This window comes from Schistocerca nitens, chromosome 8 (genome assembly GCF_023898315.1).
Source record: "Schistocerca nitens isolate TAMUIC-IGC-003100 chromosome 8, iqSchNite1.1, whole genome shotgun sequence".
In the NCBI taxonomy this organism is placed as follows: domain Eukaryota; kingdom Metazoa; phylum Arthropoda; class Insecta; order Orthoptera; family Acrididae; genus Schistocerca; species Schistocerca nitens.
The window spans coordinates 417737092-417757937 of NC_064621.1; the positions used below are offsets into that span (position 1 = coordinate 417737092).

General features: G+C 41.2%; 1 protein-coding gene and 1 pseudogene across 2 annotated transcripts in view; one reads left to right on the forward strand and one right to left on the reverse strand.

Moving 5' to 3' along the window:
* The window catches only part of LOC126198574 (sialin-like), a 131700-nt gene that overhangs the window by 29369 nt on the left and 81485 nt on the right, over positions 1-20846 (forward strand). For both annotated transcript variants that reach the window (XM_049935009.1, XM_049935008.1), the window contains exon 2: positions 11230-11414. In XM_049935009.1, coding sequence (XP_049790966.1) covers positions 11230-11414 — 185 coding nt within the window. The remainder of the gene's footprint in view (positions 1-11229; positions 11415-20846) is intronic.
* On the reverse strand, positions 9997-10114 carry LOC126199813 (5S ribosomal RNA; annotated as a pseudogene).

The following is a 20846-nucleotide window of genomic DNA, read 5'->3' on the forward strand; positions in this document are numbered from 1 at the left end:
AAAATGGACTTGTACCACTATTGAAATAAGCCCTTCATATATAATAAATTATTCACCTTCCTACGGGGAAAAGAGTCCTTAGGTTCTGAAACAAAATCATTTTTGTGTCATTCGCAATTGGTATTTAATTTTAGTTTTTTCAATTTCTTAACTATAAACTTCAAAACTAAAGTACAACTGATCCTGAAGACTTATGGGGACATTGTATGTGAAATTCGTTGAAGTTTTACATTTTCAGTTTGTTACTCCATAATGTACTTTGGACTTTCCTGAACGTTTTGGTATATAATACATTAAAATCAGATAATTGTGAGACCTTCAAATAATATTTTGAATGTTGACGTGTGACTGTCAAATTTCGTGGCTACGCATATACTGCCACAGTTGCGCAGTCATATCTTGGGAACTACACAGTCTAGAAGGCTGTGAATTGCTTTGTTTTGTGCCTACTGCTATGTCTCAGATGTTGGAATTGCGAATAAACAAATCAGTCATTTGTTTGTGATACTAGTTTTCGTTGAAAGTGGTGTGATTATCCGCTATTTTTTAGTAAGCTAACTTCTATTGCTTCTTATACGTAAATAAAATAACTAAGCGTAAAAGTAACTTCAAGAAACGCAAATTTGCGGGTAACAGATATGTGAGACTTTTTTTCATCGAATGTCAGCCGATGAAAAATCATGTCATGCTTTGTGTCCACCTCCACCAAACACTTGGTGTAAATAGAGGCAAGCTGAATTTTCTGGCACCCTGCATGAATCAACACATAAACATTCTCTTCCTTTGGCAGTAATGGGGGCAATCAAACCTATTTACAGAGATTTGGTAAATCCTGATCCAGAAAGTGAATGAGTCCCTCAATAATGTTGTGTGGTGCCGTGTGCCTAAAAATGTATTTGTTGCCCTTATGACTTTAAAGTTAGCAGTGTCTGATGCTGTATTAACTTTTAATGGGGTGAACTACAAAAGACTTAAGGTTCTGGAGAAGTTAGGTGTAAAATTTTGACAGAACACAGCTAAAGGACAGCGGGAACTGGATGAGCTTCGTGTACGTGAAGCAGAGTTAGCTGCTCAGCAAATGACAAAAGAAGCAAGAAACAAGAGGAGTGAAGCACTGGACTGTTGTGACACTGAAGAAGACGCAGACAATGTGCCAGGGTAATTCTAGTGCGCATAAAAGATGCAGAAATGTAAGTCTGTATAAGAATTTGTAATAAAAAAAGTTTTAAACATTAATATCTCTGAACTACATTTTTTGCAATAAATGACCCGTTTTCTAAACAAGTACTGATGGTAGAGACGTGAGATTTTCACAGCACGCCAAGTGTGAGATTCAACATATATGTAACTAGAATAACTGAAATATCCTGAGTTCTTTTGTCAAAAAATTAAGAATATGAAGAAAAGAACAGATGACATGTCCCACAATACAATTTTAGTAATAATTCTAGTTCAGTGTATCTAGAAAGGTGCATTCAATAATTATGGAAAATTGTAAGTTAATGTCTTAAAAAGTTTCCAAGATAATGGGTCACAAAATTCGATAATTTAACATTGGCGGCATAGGGCATTCAATGTCCCCTTTAACATTCCAGTGTGCATGATACTTCTCTATTCGGCTGACATATTTCTTATCTTTATTTTCGCTAATACACTATTATTGCAGCATTAATTTTCGTCATTACTCACATACCTAAGATTTATCAGGAATAGATCTACATGAGAGACTAGTAAATGACAAACTGACGTTATGTACCCCAGTAGCTAGTTGAGAAAAGCCAAGTATAACACCTACATAGCCCAATGCAAATCTCAACTTTAATTGTCGCTTCAGTAACATTGGAAAGCAATAATAACCTTCTAGGAAGATCCAAAACAATGAACACTATGCTATGAAGTGAAAGATTAGTTCTGGAAAAGTCGTTAGACTATGAGGAAACCTTTCACCTCCAAGTACTTTCTCCAACGGGGTCTAGTTCAGCAAAGAATGCGCAGAGATATCTGATGAGTTTGGAATGTGTATGTGTAAGGGCCGGATCTTTAAGTCAGATCAGTAGTCTTGTCTGCGAAGAACGTCGTTAGGAATGTTGTCCAGTTGTCCACGAAAGACAAGTAAACGCCTTCTAGAGCTGATCCAGAACGTCGTTTTAATCTACGAGACAGTTTCCCACACAGGGAAGTTTAGATTTCAAGTACATAATTGTGAAGCAGCTTTTATCAGTAGAATTTTTTATAAAGTCTTACATCAATATGACGTGGAGGCAATATTTGTCTCGATTCGGCAATCAACGTATGTTTGTTAGAACACTTATCTAGGCGTTGATAAGGGAATCACTTGGCAATCATTCAGTTCCCACATGAAGAGGTATTCTGTCTCACAAAGAAACAACAAACAATGAGTGTACTTCACTTCTAAATTGAACAAGAGGTAGATTAGTTAAAAATTTAAGATATTCCATACATATTGGATATTTGTTTTTCTTCCTAACAATGTTTTTGTATTTTCGTACGTCTATACCGTATTAAGAGTGTGCATAAGGTACTGCTGCAAATTTACTGACGCAATGCAGAAGTCCAGCCTTTAACTTATTCTCGATTCATTTAACGGTAATCAATACCTATTTTGTTTATGTATCCGCGCCAAAAAACATTATCTTACTGGAAATTACTCCTGCAAGAGGTACTATTTATATTTTCAATGACACTGCTTCATGAGGATCAATTGATGAACCAATGACTTAAAATTTTAAATTTAATAAATAATTTGTCAATATGTTTAGCTGTTTAGGTCCCAAATAACGGTACTCATTTTTTATCAGTTAGAAATTGACGTTTTGATCTGCAGTTTACTTTGGACGTAGAATCACATTTACTTTCAAATTATTTTCAATCAGCTAGAATTTTGTATTTCAGTTTGATCCGGTCAGAAGTGGTGAGAAATTGTTCCTAGAAACATTAGTAATTTAAATAGCTTGTATGTGACAGTATAATTTTTTTTTTAAGTTTGTGGATAGTAATAAGAGTGTTAAAAGGAGAATTACTAATCGTCAGAAATGCGCTAAAGTATTAGGTTTGACCCCAATCCTTTCCAAGGTCTCTCATGGAGCTAGGGTGTGTCACGCATTCATCGGATGGAGCCTTTAAGTCTAGCCGTGCATTTGATAACGGTGCACTGGAATAGACCGCATTTCATCCTATCCTTTCGGCCTAATTATTGCCAGAAACATAAACAAGACTCGACTCTCTTATAACCATTCGTCAAAATCACGAACAGTAAAGGGTTTTATTTAAAATGTAACTCTCACATTCCACTGCCATCTCTGTTACTCAAAGTAAGCGAACATGTGTGTACCGGGCTGCAATGCAAGAAGTGTTTTCGTCTTCTGTACAGTGTGATTGTCTGATAAATCTGTAATTAACCGTGTTAACATTCTGCACTGATATTCACGATCTCGCATCCGAGTGTCAAATATGCTTCCTTTTAAATTAGGTAAACGCTTCATGATCGGTTGTGATGTTGCTAATTACCGAATTTGTGATGCAATCGCCGGTTCCAAACAACAGTACAACTGATGCCAACACCATTAGCACCTACTGAAATGCAGAGGGAATAATATGCGTATTTCATAAATTTGTTCTTTATTTGACCAACTAACACAAGAAGGCAGTATAAAACACGAAGCCTTTTTACGGGAACCTTGTCAATATTTACCCGAAGAAATTTAGGGCCCTCTGCCGGAATAGCAGTCCACTGCTTTAACCACTGTTTTACCTCGCAGTTGTCCTCTTTCGCCGTTTGGATATTTAAAAGGGAGCTCCGCATAAACTTCTGATCAATACCTACAGCTCTTCTTATTAAAAATCTTAAAAAAATCCTTCCTGTAAAGTAAAATCCTCTCTTGCATAGAAAAATTCGTTATGGTCCGAGATAGCAAACTGTCAAATTGCGACAAATTATCACTCACAAGACAATGCTTTGTCAGCAGCTGCATTTTTATTTAAACATGTTTCTGCAAGCACAGTACGGGAAGCTATCAGGGTCCCCCGTGCGGCGGTAGATAATGATGGAGCAAGCATAGGCTCAATTAAAGACGTTGTTGAAATTATTATTCCAGTTCTGCAGGTATCTCTCTCTTATTGGTGATTTGTATCATACAGAGTGAAAAAAATGCTTAATTCGACCATTAGCCAAGAATGATAAACCAAAATTATCATCTGACTGTAGGTCAGCTCGGTCATAGCCTTGGAGTACATTATTCATAAACAGCTGATGAACTGTCATAAGCCTTACGGCATCCACGGCTGCCCAAAACACCATAGCAAAGCAATTGCATGAGCCAAAGATGCTGACAATATTACACAAGACTGGTCATTCTAATGTTAATAGAGGTATCGGGCTGTTAATTTACTACTTGCTTGGAATGGTGCATCGGAAAGTGAAATTTATGACTTCCGACACGTGGGGTATCAGATAGTTCATTTATTAATTTTGGGAGCTGAGTTATTGCAAAGCTTGTATATGAATGTGCTTCTGTCATCCAAATCAGTTTTGTAGTAACATGTGTGTTTTTTAAATTGTATTTTTATATTTTATTAACTATTAAGCTGAATGAACTCCTAATCAAATGAAATTATGTGTTCCAAAGACATAGTAAGTCACAACTTTATCTATGATAATGAATACAGGCCAAAGCAACGGATTAAAATTCGTACCAAGGCCGGGATTCGAGGGAGACGTGCTACAGTATTCCAGTCAGCGGTGTTAGCCCTAGTGCCACAGTGGTGTTGTGGTTGGAGTATCTTCTCAGTAAGCGCGAGACCTGAGTTTGAATCCTGGCCTTGCTACAAATTTTAATTCATTGCTCTGGCCTGAGCAAATTACTACTTTATTCCATTACTACTCTATTTTAATGTATCAAATGTTTTATCTGAGCTATTGTAAATACTATACTGAAACTCAAAACATATTTACAGCTACGATACTCACCCAATCAGAGTCTATGAATACAAAACTAAATATAAAAGAAATGATGATGATGATGATGGTGAAGTCCCATACTCCTTGACAGAGCGTAGGGGACGATGCGGGAGACCCGCACCGCTGTACTAGGCAAGGTCCTAGCGGAGGTGGTTTGCCATTGCCTTCCTCCGACCGTAATGGGAAAGAAGACGACACAACAACATCCAGTCATCTCGAGGCAGGTGAAAATTCCTGACCCCGCCGGTAATCGAACCCAGGATCCCGTGCTCGAGAAGCGAGAACGTTACCACGAGACCACGAGCTGCGGACTGTAAAAGAAATAACAATAATTAATTAAAAATTAATTTTATAAAAAATAATAACTGAATTCTACAAAAAGACAACGTATTCTTAGATCAGTTTTGCTGTTAAACAATTAATTGTATGCATGATCCTTGCTCTCGCGCCAGTTTTCTCGGACATATGCTTCATTCAGTCCCAGTCGTGTTACAACTCATGTTGAGAGGAAATCAAAGTGGTATGTGAGAGCTCATGAAGATGGTGTGGAGATATTTAATATTCATAAATAGAAAAAAGTCATTCCTGAAAAATGAGTTTAAAAGAAGTTAAGTTTTGAAATACTTATCCAGTGATCCAATATTAAAAGTGCAACGGATCTGGGACCAGATTACAATGGAATTCAAACAGTGGATATAGCACTGGATGACAACAAAAGACCAGTAACTTTTTGTTGCACTCCCAATTTGTTTAATTAATTTCTTTTTCACAACATCCTAAGTAGCTTTTACACATCTAAATAAACTACAAAAGTACATAACTTAGCCGTTAATAGCAAAATTTGGAAGCTACTACTGAAATTACAGAAGATATGATGCGACTACTTTTCATATTACATGATTTCAGCTAGGATTCTGACACTGTTCATATTTATATATATTTTATGAAAATTAAACGGCAGAATTCCTCACAAAGTGCAATTGTATGGCTCAACAGGTAGCTGAAAAAATGCGATCGGTGAGTCTTCTATGACCAGAGAAATAATGGAAAAAATTGCTCACAGTTGTTTTCCTCCCTTTATATCAATATATCAATGTCACTTCTCCTGTGTTATATTCCTGTAGTTGTAGTTCATACCCTGACAATATCTACCTGTATCTAACCGTCAGTCCTAAGAACTTATCTCCTGTCCTTATTTTTTACTGGTGTGATGCGGTACGCTATGTATTCTTCTCCTGTGCCAACCTCTTCATCTCAGAATAGCATCTGCTCGAGCCTTCTCGGTTATTTACTGGATATATGTACCATCTCTGTCTTTCTCTGCAATTTTTACCCTCTGCTGCTCTCTCTAGTACCACTGAGGTTATTTCCTGATGCCTCAAGAGATTTCCTGCCATTCTCTCCCGTCCTCTTGTCAGTATTTTCCTTCTTTTCGTTTTCTCGCTGGTTCTCTGGAGAACTTCCCCATTCCTTACTATATCAGTCCACCCGATTTTTAACATTATTCTTTTACACCACCTCTCAAATTCTTCATTCTCATGTTTTTCTGCTTTCTCACCATCCCTGACTGCTTTCCATACAATGCTGTGTTCCTAATGCACATTCTCAGAAACGTCTTCCTCAAATGAAGCCTGTGTTTGGTACTAATAGACTACTTTTGGCCAGGATTGTTCTCTTTGTCATGTCACTGCTAGTTTGTGCCCTACTTACTGCTTCCGCCGAGAGTTACTTTGCATCCTCGGAAGCAAAATGCCTTCATTTCGTGTACTTCGAGTTCCACTATTTTTGCTGCTCCTCGTTACTTCTGCCTTTCTTCGGTTTATTATCCACAGCGTGTGCTCATTACGCTGTATAATCCGTTCAGCAGATCCTGTCATTCGTTATCACTTTCACTGAGGACAGCAATGGCATCAGTAAATGTTAACATAGGTATACTTTCGCCTTGAGTTTTATACCCAGTTCACAGTCTTCCTTTTATTTCAGTAATTGCATGCATGAATGTCCGAAGGAACGTTTCATCTTACTTTTGAACAACACACAGGTGCAGAATATGCATATACACTCCTGGAAATTGAAATAAGAACACCGTGAATTCATTGTCCCAGGAAGGGGAAACTTTATTGACACATTCCTGGGGTCAGATACATCACATGATCACACTGACAGAACCACAGGCACATAGACACAGGCAACAGAGCATGCACAATGTCGGCACTAGTACAGTGTATATCCACCTTTCGCAGCAATGCAGGCTGCTATTCTCCCATGGAGACGATCGTAGAGATGCTGGATGTAGTCCTGTGGAACGGCTTGCCATGCCATTTCCACCTGGCGCCTCAGTTGGACCAGCGTTCGTGCTGGACGTGCAGACCGCGTGAGACGACGCTTCATCCAGTCCCAAACATGCTCAATGGGGGACAGATCCGGAGATCTTGCTGGCCAGGGTAGTTGACTTACACCTTCTAGAGCACGTTGGGTGGCACGGGATACATGCGGACGTGCATTGTCCTGTTGGAACAGCAAGTTCCCTTGCCGGTCTAGGAATGGTAGAACGATGGGTTCGATGACGGTTTGGATGTACCGTGCACTATTCAGTGTCCCCTCGACGATCACCAGTGGTGTACGGCCAGTGTAGGAGATCGCTCCCCACACCATGATGCCGGGTGTTGGCCCTGTGTGCCTCGGTCGTATGCAGTCCTGATTGTGGCGCTCACCTGCACGGCGCCAAACACGCATACGACCATCATTGGCACCAAGGCAGAAGCGACTCTCATCGCTGAAGACGACACGTCTCCATTCGTCCCTCCATTCACGCCTGTCGCGACACCACTGGAGGCGGGCTGCACGATGTTGGGGCATGAGCGGAAGACGGCCTAACGGTGTGCGGGGCCGTAGCCCAGCTTCATGGAGACGGTTGCGAATGGTCCTCGCCGATACCCCAGGAGCAACAGTGTCCCTAATTTGCTGGGAAGTGGCGGTGCGGTCCCCTACGGTACTGCGTAGGATCCTACGGTCTTGGCGTGCATCCGTGCGTCGCTGCGGTCCGGTCCCAGGTCGACGGGCACGTGCACCTTCCGCCGACCACTGGCGACAACATCGATGTACTGTGGAGACCTCACGCCCCACGTGTTGAGCAATTCGGCGGTACGTCCACCCGGCCTCCCGCATGCCCACTATACGCCCTCGCTCAAAGTCCGTCAACTGCACATACGGTTCACGTCCACGCTGTCGCGGCATGCTACCAGTGTTAAAGACTGCGATGGAGCTCCGTATGGCACGGCAAACTGGCTGACACTGACGGCGGCGGTGCACAAATGCTGCGCAGCTAGCGCCATTCGACGGCCAACACCGCGGTTCCTGGTGTGTCCGCTGTGCCGTGCGTGTGATCATTGCTTGTACAGCCCTCTCGCAGTGTCCGGAGCAAGTATGGTGGGTCTGACACACCGGTGTCAATGTGTTCTTTTTTCCATTTCCGGGAGTGTACATAATGGATGTATGAGCGCAGGTTGTAGACACATGGTTGACGACATATGGAAGTTATGGTCTGGTTGAGAGTCGCGCTCGGGTAGCCTAATGGTAAGGCGACAACTAGTGTTAAGAGACAAATTCGGGATCGAATCCTAGTCTGCCACAAATTTTCGTTTTCGTCACGCTATTACACGGCTGATGGTTGTCTGTATCCGCAACTGCAAGTACATGTCATGTTTCATAATTGGCTGAATAGAAACACGACTGATATATCAAACAACCTCACGCAGTAGTACCAATATTTTGATAGAAAGCTGCTGTTGCAAACTTCATTTAAATTGTTATATAAAATACAAATTACTCAATAAATGATAAAAGCCACATTTTTTAAATACACTCTTAGTTCTGTATAGTGAAGGATGCGCTAATTATCTTGACACACAAGAATTAAGCAGAATTCAGGAAAAAGTTCGGCCGCGCGGAGTGGCCGCGGGGTTTAGGGCGTCATGGTCACGGACTGCGCGGCCTCTCCCGCCAGAGGTTCGAGTCCTCCCTCGGGCGTGGATGTGTGTGTTGTTCTTAGCATAGGTTACTTTAAGTTAGTTTAAGTAGTGTGTAAGCCTAGGGGCCGATGACCTAAGCAGTTTGGTCCCTCAGGAATTCACATACATTTGACATTTCTGAAAAAAGTTCGGCTTTCCAAGTAGTTATATAAACATATGGGTTGGTGATTTCTAATCTGTACCTGTTTTTCCTGCAAGTGTGAATTTTTGCCTGTATTAATCTTACATCGCCTGTCATAGACAAAAGCAGGTGTGTGGCTAGCATTACTCTTGTGTTGAACTATTTTAGTGAAACTGTAGCGAGCCAATAGATGTATTAAGAGCGATTGTAACTCACGGTGGTGAAGGATAGTAAATCCAGCATACATCAAAGGCACTGTAGCGTATGAAAGCTGTATTGCAGGATGTTTAAGAAATGGGCCGGTATCAGTAGATTATATTATGATATTAGCATCATATTTAGATCGTTTTAGTTGCCGTCGGCAGGGGCAGAGACAGCAACTGGCCATTTTAACGAGGTTCAATGTCATTTCATCCAGATGTCACCGTAGTATTCGTCCCCAGTGCTATTTTGGTAGATAGTAAAGGCATATAATTTCAAGTAATTATATCTATCTATTCACCGATTTTTTAAAACCGTGTTACATTTGTCCGAATATTACTTTACACAAAGTATCAAGAAGTCTTAGATGATATTCACATTCCAATGAAACTTCATCAGGGAACATTATCACGAATCAGTTTCTCCCACACTCCTTCATGGTTTCTACTCACTCTATTGAAAAAGGACTCCGTCGTCAGGCCACGAGTGGCCTACCGGGACCATCCGACCGCCGTGTCATCCTCAGTGGAGGATGCAGATAGGAGGGGCGTGGGGTCAGCACACCGCTCTCCCGGTCGTTATGATGGTATTCTTGACCGAAGACGCTACTAATCGGTCGAGTAGCTCCTCAATTGGCATCACGAGGCTGAGTGCACCACGAAAAGTGGCAACAGTGCATGGCGGCCTGGATGGTCACCCATCCAAGTGCCGACCACGCCCGACAGAGCTTAACTTCGGTGATCTCACGGGAACCGGTGTATCCACTGCGGCAAGACCGTTGCCCCACTCTATTGAAAATCAGTAGAAGAATCTGTGCTACTGCGATGGATTACAATTTAAAACGTAAACTCCGTCCACATGTCCTTGCAGGCCAATAGTAGCCGACCGGCCGACATGTCATCCTCCGCGACTGGCATCACTAGATGGAGGGGCTAAGGGTTAGGACACCGCTCTCCCAGGCGTTGTCAATTTTCGTGACCTGTAGGCGCTACTACACGGTCAAGTAGCTCCTTAATTGGCATCATGAGACTCAACGCTCCCTGTTCAAATTCTCACACCAACGAAAAATCCCTGGCAGTACTGGGAATCGAATTTTGGGCCTCCGCATGACAGTCAACCGCATTGACCAATAAACTACCGAGACGAGCGTGATGTAGTTCAACACTTCACAAACAGAGAAAACTCCAGGCACTACTGGCATGTGAGATTCCTCTCTAGAACTTCTGAAGAGAGGCCACACAGTCAGTCATTAGGAATTGCAGAGCTTCCTCGCTTTTGGAGAAATGCAAACGTATAAGGTGCCGTGTTCTCCCCACTAATAGATTCAAAGTCATAGCCAGCTTGTCACGCCCACTAGTGCAGCAATGCAACAATGACATTGGGTTCAATGACTGATGTTTACAAACGGAATTAGAAAATTCTTTGCAAACCTGCTAGTCATCGGCTTGCCGGTGTAGCTGAGCGGTTCTAGCCGCTTCAGTCTGGAACCGCGCGACCGCTACGGTCGCAATTCGAATCCTGCCTCGGGCATGGATGTGTGTGACGTGAGGTTTAAGTAGTTCTAAGTCTAGGGGACTGATGACCTCAGATCTTAAGTCCCATAGTGCTCAGAACCATTTCTTTGCTAGTCATCGCTTATAAATATAACTAACAATTACAAAGAGCGCCTTTCACTGGAATTAGGCTTACGAAAAATTTTATTACCGTAAAGAGATACAATTCGAGACTAAAAGAAAAGTTTTTTATTATTCTTTCCGACGGCAGATAATGGTTATGTTACACTCATGAAAATATTAAAAGAATTACGTTGTTTGAATACTGTTTTCACAATGTTGAGTGCGTCGAGGTCTATTGCAAAACAACTTTGTCTTTAGACTTGCATGTGTTACCTGTTGCAGCTCTGTTTCCACTTCGCGCTGCCATAGCATTTATGGGTATACTGGCAATCCTGTGCCAGTATATATTAAAGGTGACCCTGTCGGTGGCTATTGGAGGAATGGTCAAATCCGTATCTCAGGAAAACTCTGTGGATGAAACTTGTCCCCTGCCAGGCTCTGCAAACACAAGCACGTCAAACATTGAGGTATGTGCAACTGCAGTGTAGTAACGCCAACTACAATTTATTGAATATCACAGACGAAGTACAAATAGTGCAGATAAAATTTATACCTGAAATGAAACCAAAGGATTGACAGTTTAAATTTGTGCACGATAGATATTACTGAGTTTTCGATGTGGTATATGCTTCTCTTGTTTTGTATTTATTTGTTCATTTATTCAATTAACACGAATCAAGTTTTTGTTGATTTTGGATTTGATATGGTACTTATGTGTTTAAATAAAAGATAGTATTAGAAATTTATGTTTTGTATGCTTTGCAGTAAAGGATCCAAGGATGTGAGACTTGAAGAAATTCATATCAAGGATTATATCCTTACAGCAGTTTTAATCAATTTCACCACACCATTTGTGGCAGAAGACGATGATGATTGTGGTGAGGGTTGGGATTATAGTTAATGGCTTTATTACTGTTCTTAAATTGTATAACACATATATACTGCCCAATATTTCTAGATACAATGGGAAAGGTGATAAAAGTGACCATTAATTAACTTGTTGTTGTTGTTGTTGTGGTCTTCAGTCCTGAGACTGGTTTGCTGCAGCTCTCCATGCTACTCTATCCTGTGCAAGCTTCTTCATCTCCCAGTACCTACTGCAACCTACATCCTTCTGAATCTGCTTAGTGTATTGATCTCTTGGTCTCCCTCTACGATTTTTACCCTCCACGCTGCCCTCCAATGCTAAATTTGTGATCCCTTGATGCCTCAAAACATGTCCTACCAACCGATCCCTTCTTCTAGTCAAGTTGTGCCACAAACTCCTCTTCTCCCCAATCCTATTCAGTACCTCCTCATTAGTTATGTGATCTACCCACCTTATCTTCAGCATTCTTCTGTAGCACCACATTTCGAAAGCTTCTATTCTCTTCTTGTCCAAACTGGTTATCGTCCATGTTTCACTTCCATACATGGCTACACTCCATACAAATACTTTCAGAAACGACTTCCTGACACTTAAATCTATACTAGATGTTAACAAATTTCTCTTCTTCAGAAACGATTTCCTTGCCACTGCCAGTCTACACTTTACATCCTCCCTACTTCGACCATCATCAGTTATTTTACTCCCTAAATAGCAAAACTCCTTTACTACTTTAAGTGTCTCATTTCCTAATCTAATCACCTCAGCATCACCCGACTTAATTTGACTACATTCCATTATCCTCGTTTTGCTTTTGTTGATGTTCATCTTATATCCTCCCTTCAAGACACTGTCCATTCCGTTCAACTGCTCTTCCAAGTCCTTTGCTGTCTCTGACAGAATTACAATGTCATCGGCGAACCTCAAAGTTTTTACTTCTTCTCCATGAATTTTAATACCTACTCCGAATTTTTCTTTTGTTTCCTTTACTGCTTGCTCAATATACAGATTGAATAACATCGGGGAGAGGCTACAACCCTGTCTCACTCCTTTCCCAACCACTGCTTCCCTTTCATGCCCCTCGACTCTTATAACTGCCATCTGGCTTCTGTACAAATTGTAAATAGCCTTTCGCTCCTTGTATTTTACCCCTGCCACCTTCAGAATTTGAAAGAGAGTATTCCAGTTAACGTTGTCAAAAGCTTTCTCTAAGTCTACAAATGCTAGAAACGTAGGTTTGCCTTTTCTTAACCTTTCTTCTAAGATAAGTCGTAAGGTTAGTATTGCCTCACGTGTTCCAACATTTCTACGGAATCCAAACTGATCTTCCCCGAGAGCCGCTTCTACCAGTTTTTCCATTCGTCTGTAAAGAATTCGCGTTAGTATTTTGCAGCTGTGACTTATTAAACTGATAGTTCGGTAATTTTCACATCTGTCAACACCTGCTTTCTTTGGGATTGGAATTATTATATTCTTCTTGAAGTCTGTGGGTATTTCGCCTGTCTCATACATCTTGCTCACCAGATGGTAGAGTTTTGTCTTGACTGGCTCTCCCAAGGCCATCAGTAGTTCTAATGGAATGTTGTCCACTCCCGGGGCCTTGTTTCGACTCAGGTCTTTCAGTGCTCTGTCAAACACTTCACGCAGTATCTTATCTCCCATTTCATCTTCATCTACATCCTCTTCCATTTCCATAATATTGTCCTCAAGTACATCGCCCTTGTATAAACCCTCTATACACTCCTTCCACCTTTCTGCCTTCCCTTCTTTGCTTAGAACTGGGTTGACATCTGAGCTCTTGATATTCATACAAGTGCTTCTCTTCTCTCCAAAGGTCTCTTTAATTTTCCTATAGGCAGTATCTATCTTACCCCTAGTGAGATAAGCCTCTACATCCTTACATTTGTCCTCTAGCCATCCATGCTTAGTCATTTTGCACTTCCTGTCGATCTCATTTTTGAGACGTTTGTATTCCTTTTTGCCTGCTTCATTTACTGCATTTGTATATTTTCTCCTTTCATCAATTAAATTCAATATTTCTTCTGTTACCCAGGGATTTCTATTAGCCCTCGTCTTTTTACCTACTTGATCCTCTGCTGCCTTCACTACTTCATCCCTCAGAGCTACCCATTCTTCTTCTACTGTATTTCTTTCCCCCATTCCTGTCAATTGTTCCCTTATGCTCTCCCTGAAACTCTCTACAACCTCTGGTTCTTTCAGTTTATCCAGGTCCCATCCCCTTAAATTCCCACCTTTTTGCAGTTTCTTCAGTTTCAATCTGCAGTTCATAACCAATATATTGTGGTCAGAATCCACATCTGCCCCTGGAAATGTCTTACAATTTAAAACCTGGTTCCTAAATCTCTGTCTTACCATTATATAATCTATCTGATACCTTTTAGTATCTCCAGGATTCTTCCAGGTATACATCCTTCTTTTATGATTCTTGAACCAAGTGTTAGCTATGATTAAGTTATGCTCTGTGCAAAATTCTACAAGGCGGCTTCTTCTTTCATTTCTTCCCCCCAATCCATATTCACCTACTATGTTTCCTTCTCTCCCTTTTCCTATTGACGAATTCCAGTCACCCATGACTATTAAATTTTCATCTCCCTTCACTACCTGAATAATTTCATTTATCTCGTCATACATTTCATCAATTTCTTCATCATCTGCAGAGCTAGTTGGCATATAAACTTGTACTACTGTAGTAGGCATGGGCTTTGTGTCTATCTTGGCCACAATAATGCGTTCACTATGCTGTTTGTAGTAGCTAACCCGCACTCCTATTTTTTTATTCATTATTAAACCTATTTGATTTTGTATTTATAACCCTGTAATCACCTGACCAAATGTCTTGTTCCTCCTGCCAACGAACTTCACTAATTCCCACTATATCTAACTTTAACCTATCCATTTCCCTTTTTAAATTTTCTAACCTACCTGCCCGATTAAGGGATCTGACATTCCACGCTCCGATCCGTAGAATGCCAGTTTTCTTTCTCCTGATAACGACGTCCTCTTGAGTATTCCCCGCCCGGAGATCCGAATGGGGGACTATTTTACCTCCGGAATATTTTACCCAAGAGGACGCCATCATCATTTAATCATACAGTAAAGCTGCATGTCCTCGGGAAAAATTACGGCTGTAGTTTCCCCTTACTTTCAGACGTTCGCAGTACCAGCACAGCAAGGCCGTTTTGGTTAATGTTACAAGGCCAGATCAGTCAATCATCCAGACTGTTGCCCCTGCCACTACTGAAAAGGCTGCTGCCCCTCTTCAGGAACCACACGTTTGTCTGGCGTCTCAACAGATACCCCTCCGTTGTGGTTGCACCTACGGTACGGCCATCTGTATCGCTGAGGCACGCAAGCCTCCCCACCAACGGCAAGGTGCATGGTTCATGGGGGAAGTTAATTAACTTAGAGAGTAGGTTATGTATACAGCGAACTAAGAGAAAAAGAAAACAAGGGTAAAATCCAAAAAATAGTAACAAGAACTTTAATTATTAGTACTTAAACGGTGGTTAACATTTTCAGAAAAAATTTTCACTCTGTAGTAGAATCGTGCTGATTTGAAACTTCCTGGAAGATCGGAACTGTATGCTGGCCCGGGATCCAATCTTGGGACCTTTGTCTTTCGTGGGCAGCTGCTCTACCGACAGAACTATCCAGGCACGACTCAGACCTGCCCCCTGTACACCATCTCCTACCTTCCAATCTTAGCAGGAGTTCTCCTGCGAACTTGCGGGACTGGTACTCCTGGACGAAAGAATTCTGCAGAAGATATCCACACTATCCTTCCATCCAGGAGTACTACTTCCTCAAGGCTGCAGGAGAGCTTCTATTGAGTTTGGAAGGTAGTAGATTGTGTACAGCCGGAAGTAAATCAATGAGGGCGGCTCGTTGCTAGAACGCTTGCCCGAAAAAGGAAAATATCGCAAGTTCGAGTCCCGGTCCGTTACACATCTTTGACCTAGGGTGTCAAGATGTTTAGCATCTATGATACTACAGTTGTATTTAACATAGTTAGAAAGGATGGTATAACTGTGAACATTTAAGTAAATTCTGGAGGTAAAGAAAACGTGCAAACAATTCGATCTCGTTAAGGGCCTTATACGGGTGTGCATCACTGACACAGAGGAATACTCGTCACATGGGAGTAAATGTCTATTTTTTTAAATGTGTTTGCAGAAGGATCCGAAGCGTTCCATTGAGCGAGAAGGTAAAAACTGAACATCGGAGCCGCAGCTGCTTAGTTGAATGCGCACGCTGCAGCAGTTTCTGTTTATGTACATGTTTTAGTTTATCCTTTGTTCTCAAATGCTTGTGTGAGGAGGTGAATTGTATGCGTGTGTTGAACTATGTTGACTGGTGTCGATTAACTGATTCTAAGTTCTTACGAATTTTTTCGAGCGGTAGTGTTACGTGAGCTGACTTTGTAGGGTAGTGACAGCTAGAAAAACTGTACCAGCACTACTTACTGCATCTCGTATCTGCTAAGGTTAGTGTTATATTCCTTGCTGTATTCACGAATATAGACTAAAGACGGATAGGGACTACGCTTCCTGTGTACGGTTGCTGGGGGAACTTGTCACTGTTCGCAAACAGAAGATGTGTTGGCCACAGTAGATAGACTACAGGCTGAGCCCGGGGCTGCAGTGAAGTTGAGCCATCTGGAACAAACGCTTTGGCACCTCTCGTGCCTATACCGTCATCTGGAGACAAGAAATCAGAGAAGAGCTGCGTATACTCGCTTTAAAATCACCAGCGAGTCCTGTGACGTCATCACCGAACTCGCCGTCTCCGTGTACCCCGTAGAAACTGCCGCAGCCCGCCCGTCGCCTGAGTCTGTTGTCGGGTACAAGTGGACTCAATTCGCTCTGGAAGGAGAGCGATTACACGAGTTGGGAAGTATAGCCGCGGACTCGCGGCATTCCCGCTACATAAGCAACTGTTCTGAAAGAAATTTGCTCCATTAAGCTGTAAATTACTATCCATTTGCTTCACACGATCAAGATTTCAGCTTTATAGTCAGTCTCAACTGCAAGTTGAAATGTCACAAAATGTCTGACCCGCCGTAATGACAGAAGCAAGTTATGTACCACTTTCAAGATTCGATTATGCAGCCACCCGGTTGCAAATAACTTTTAGGTACGGAGGCCAGGGTTTAGACACCTATTAAGGATGTCTTCATTAGAATCAAATTTTGATAAATCCAATAAAATAATACAAATGGTTCAAATGGCTCTGAGCACTATAGGACTTAACTGCTGAGGTCATCAGTCCCCTAGAACTTAGAACTACTTAAACCTAACTAACCTAAGGACATCACACACATCCATGCCCGAGGCAGGATTAGAACCTGTGACTGTAGCGGTCGCGCGGTTCCAGACTGTAGCGCCTAGAACCGCTTGGCCACCGAGGCCGGCAAAATAATACAGAGAAAATTAACTATGACAAAAAACACGTTAACCAAGACGACGATTTTTACGACGTACAACGTTTACTTACTTAAAATTACATTGCTAAAAAGCGGTAGTCAGAATTTAGGGCAGCTATGCTCAAGTCAAATGTGAAATAAAACGTTCCAGCCTTTGCCACGTGTGTCCCACTAGGAACATCATCAGACTGATAGGCCACTGCCACGAAAACAACGCAATTTGCTCGGCCTATCTGGCGCGGTCAGTGACATGTGCCCGTTTGAGACATTGTAATAGAAATGATTCAAAAAACGACAGTTAATTTAAAAAAAATATATAAAGGAAGAGATGTTTTCATTAAGTTGCCGGAAGATAAATACTTCAATAATTTTTCAGCTGCTGATCTTGGTATTTTGCCTTATGCTCGGTACGTAGAGACATTCTGTTCATATACACTACTTCCCGGGAAAGAATTCAGCATTTGTTTGAAACTTTTAATAGTCTTCATGAAAAAAATCAGCTTTACTTGTGAATTATAAAATTAAAAAAAAAATGGCTCTGAGCACTATGCGACTCAACTGCTGAGGTCATTAGTCCCCTAGAACTTACAACTAGTTAAACCTAACTAACCTAAGGACGTCACAAACATCCATGCCCGAGGCAGGATTCGAACCTGCGACCGTAGCGGTCTTGCGGTTCCAGACTGCAGCGCCTTTAACCGCACGGCCACTTTTTTTTTTTTTTTTTTTTTTAAATTCTCATTTTGTACACTTTTGTTCGTTGCATCTGCTCGGGGCGGACATCGTAAGACATCCGTTTAAGTTCGTTGTTGATCGATTAGCTCAGTTTTTTTATTACAGAGGGCTGCTAACCCTCTGACCGAACACGCTGAGCTACCGTGCCGGCTGTTACTTCGGCCGGCTATAAAATAAAAGGCCGGCAGCTTAATTACTTGGATCTCAGTATTGTTATTGACAACGACACTTTCTTTCGGTATTTTTTGAAAAGTCACTAATACAGATCAAATTGTGCCCGCTACGTCAGTGCATCCTCATTCCCATAAGAAATCATTTTTCCATTCAGCCATTCATCATGCACTTTCTGTACCTTTGTCGCCTGAATATAATAAAAATTATTGGAGTTAATAACGACTATGTTCCCTCGTTAGCTGAAAAGCTCTTCAAAGCTAAAACTGACGCTAAAGTAACCACTTTACACAGCAGTGCTGCTCCTGACAGTAACAAGTATAAAATTTTTTCTCGATTCCTGTTTTGGGCTCTATTTCGTATAAAATTTGTCATCTTCTGATTTAAAAAATATACATTCAAAGTTACCTTTTTCACGAATAACAACTTGCAAAAAATCTCATCCACTACCTCAAGTCCACAATTGTTCCTATACACTTTCAGGAGTGCATCAAATCACTTGTCATACCTGTACCGTTTATTATATAGGACAAACTAGATGGTTTTTAGTGTCAGGTGCAAGGAACTTCTGTTAGGAAAAAGAGGCACTAATGTACACAATTCTGCTTTTGCTGATCATCTGCTAATTTCCGGACACAAACCGAAATGCGCTGAAGAAATTTCCATTTTACGTAGAGAAAGGAAAGGTCATAGGCTTGATGTACTGGAAGAGCTGGAGATTTTCAAGCATATTTCTAAGAACGATGGCGTTATCGTAAGTGTACAGTTACAACTAAGTAACAAAAATTTTTTCAGTGGTTTTAGTCCACTGCTCGTGCAATTTTGATTCCTTTATTTTTACTATGTTTCCCTATTTCTGGTTCCGAAATATCATTTTCTTCGAATCTCATAGATATGTGCTACAAAAGTTACCATCATGCAAATATTTTCTGGATTGTACAGCTGTTTCTAAAATTCTTCTATATCATTCTGCCTTTACATGATAGTGATTTGTGTAAAGCTCTTAGTTATATTTGATCTACTTGACTACTGTGTATTTTCAAAAAGACATTAAGCCTCCTTCTTTATATTTTTTTAAATTAACTGTCGTTTTCCCAATTATTTCTGTTATAATGTTTCAAATGGGCTGACCAGCTTGTATTGTTATCGTGGCAGCAATGTAAGCCAGTGGACCGATCAGCCCGATGTTGTTCCTAGATGGGTACACTTGCCAAAGGCTGGATTGTTTTATTTCACTTTTGACATGAGAATATCTGCTTTAAATTCTGACCATTGCTTTTTAGCAATGTAATTCTAAGTAAGTAACCTTTGTAGGTAATGAAAATTGTCATCTAGGTTAATGTGTTTCTGTCATACTTAATTCCCTGTGTATTATTTTATAGGATTTATCAAAATTTCATTTTGATGAAGACAGCCTTAGTAGGTGTCGAAATCTAGGTCGCTGTACCTAACAGTTATTTGCAACCGATTGGCTGTATAATCCTATGTTGAAACTAGTATACGGTTGCTCAGTAACAGCCGTCTTCAAAACTATTATATACTACTGATCGTTTAGCAGTGAATATTGTTCTGTTTATACATACATTTATAAAGATACAATTTCTCGAAGACGGCTCTAAATTTTTTTTTTTAATATCTTGTACCTATTCAGAGAATGCCTAACATTTACATGTTTTCAAAGCGTTGCCGAGTCTGTAATGACAGTACCAGAAAACATGACATGAGGATGAAATGCAGTCTAAATGGTGGTTAATTATTCAAATAAATTACAGAAATAAATGATAAATCATACAAGTCGTTGTTAGCCTATAAGCGCAAGTTGCAATTACCAAATGAATAAAGAAATAACACGTTTTCTGGTGGCAGTGACATGACAGCAACGTTAATGTGTGCCGGGTTTTCGTTCGACGCAGCACACATATTTTCTCACGGTGGAGGTGAAACAAACCAGAACACAACAGTTTTGTTCGCACTGACGAAATTTATATGTTTTTCGTCGGAATCATGGACTGTAGCATGAAATTTATTCCCGGTAACCTACCTCCACCTAAAGGAACAGATTTGCAGTTCTGTATTTTGCTGCATCAATAAACTTCCGTCTTACACCGTCCACAGTCTCACAAAACACTGCTTCGTTAACGACCATCTGAGTCAGACAATCGGTCATTTCACATTGTCATTGCTGCTTTAGAACAGCAAGACCAGTTACTCATCTTCCGTACTAACACGAAGTCACGACTAGCCTTACTCTCACAGCGCCACACTTCCGACTTGTCATATCCGCGGAATTACAGCGGGAACGAAGGAAGCCCATTAGCACTGATGTAACAGCGGCGCCTTGATTCTTGAAGTATGCAACCGACAATAATTGATTCTTTCTCGCCGGCCGCGGTGGCGGTGCGGTTCTAGGCGCTCCAGTCCGGAGCCGCGCTGCTGCTGCGGTCGCAGGTTCGATTCCTGCCTCGGGCATGGGTGTGTGTGATGTCCTTAGGTTAGTTAGGTTTAAGTAGTTCTAAGTTCTAGGGGACTGATGACCACAGCAGTTGAGTCCCATAGTGCTCAGAGCGATTTGAACCTTTTTTTTTTTTTTTTTTTTTTTTTTTATTCGTTCTCGCTCCGTTTCTGATAGCTACAGGAGACCCTGACGTCCCAGCGCCTTCCGATCCACTCCTCCTGGCCAGATCG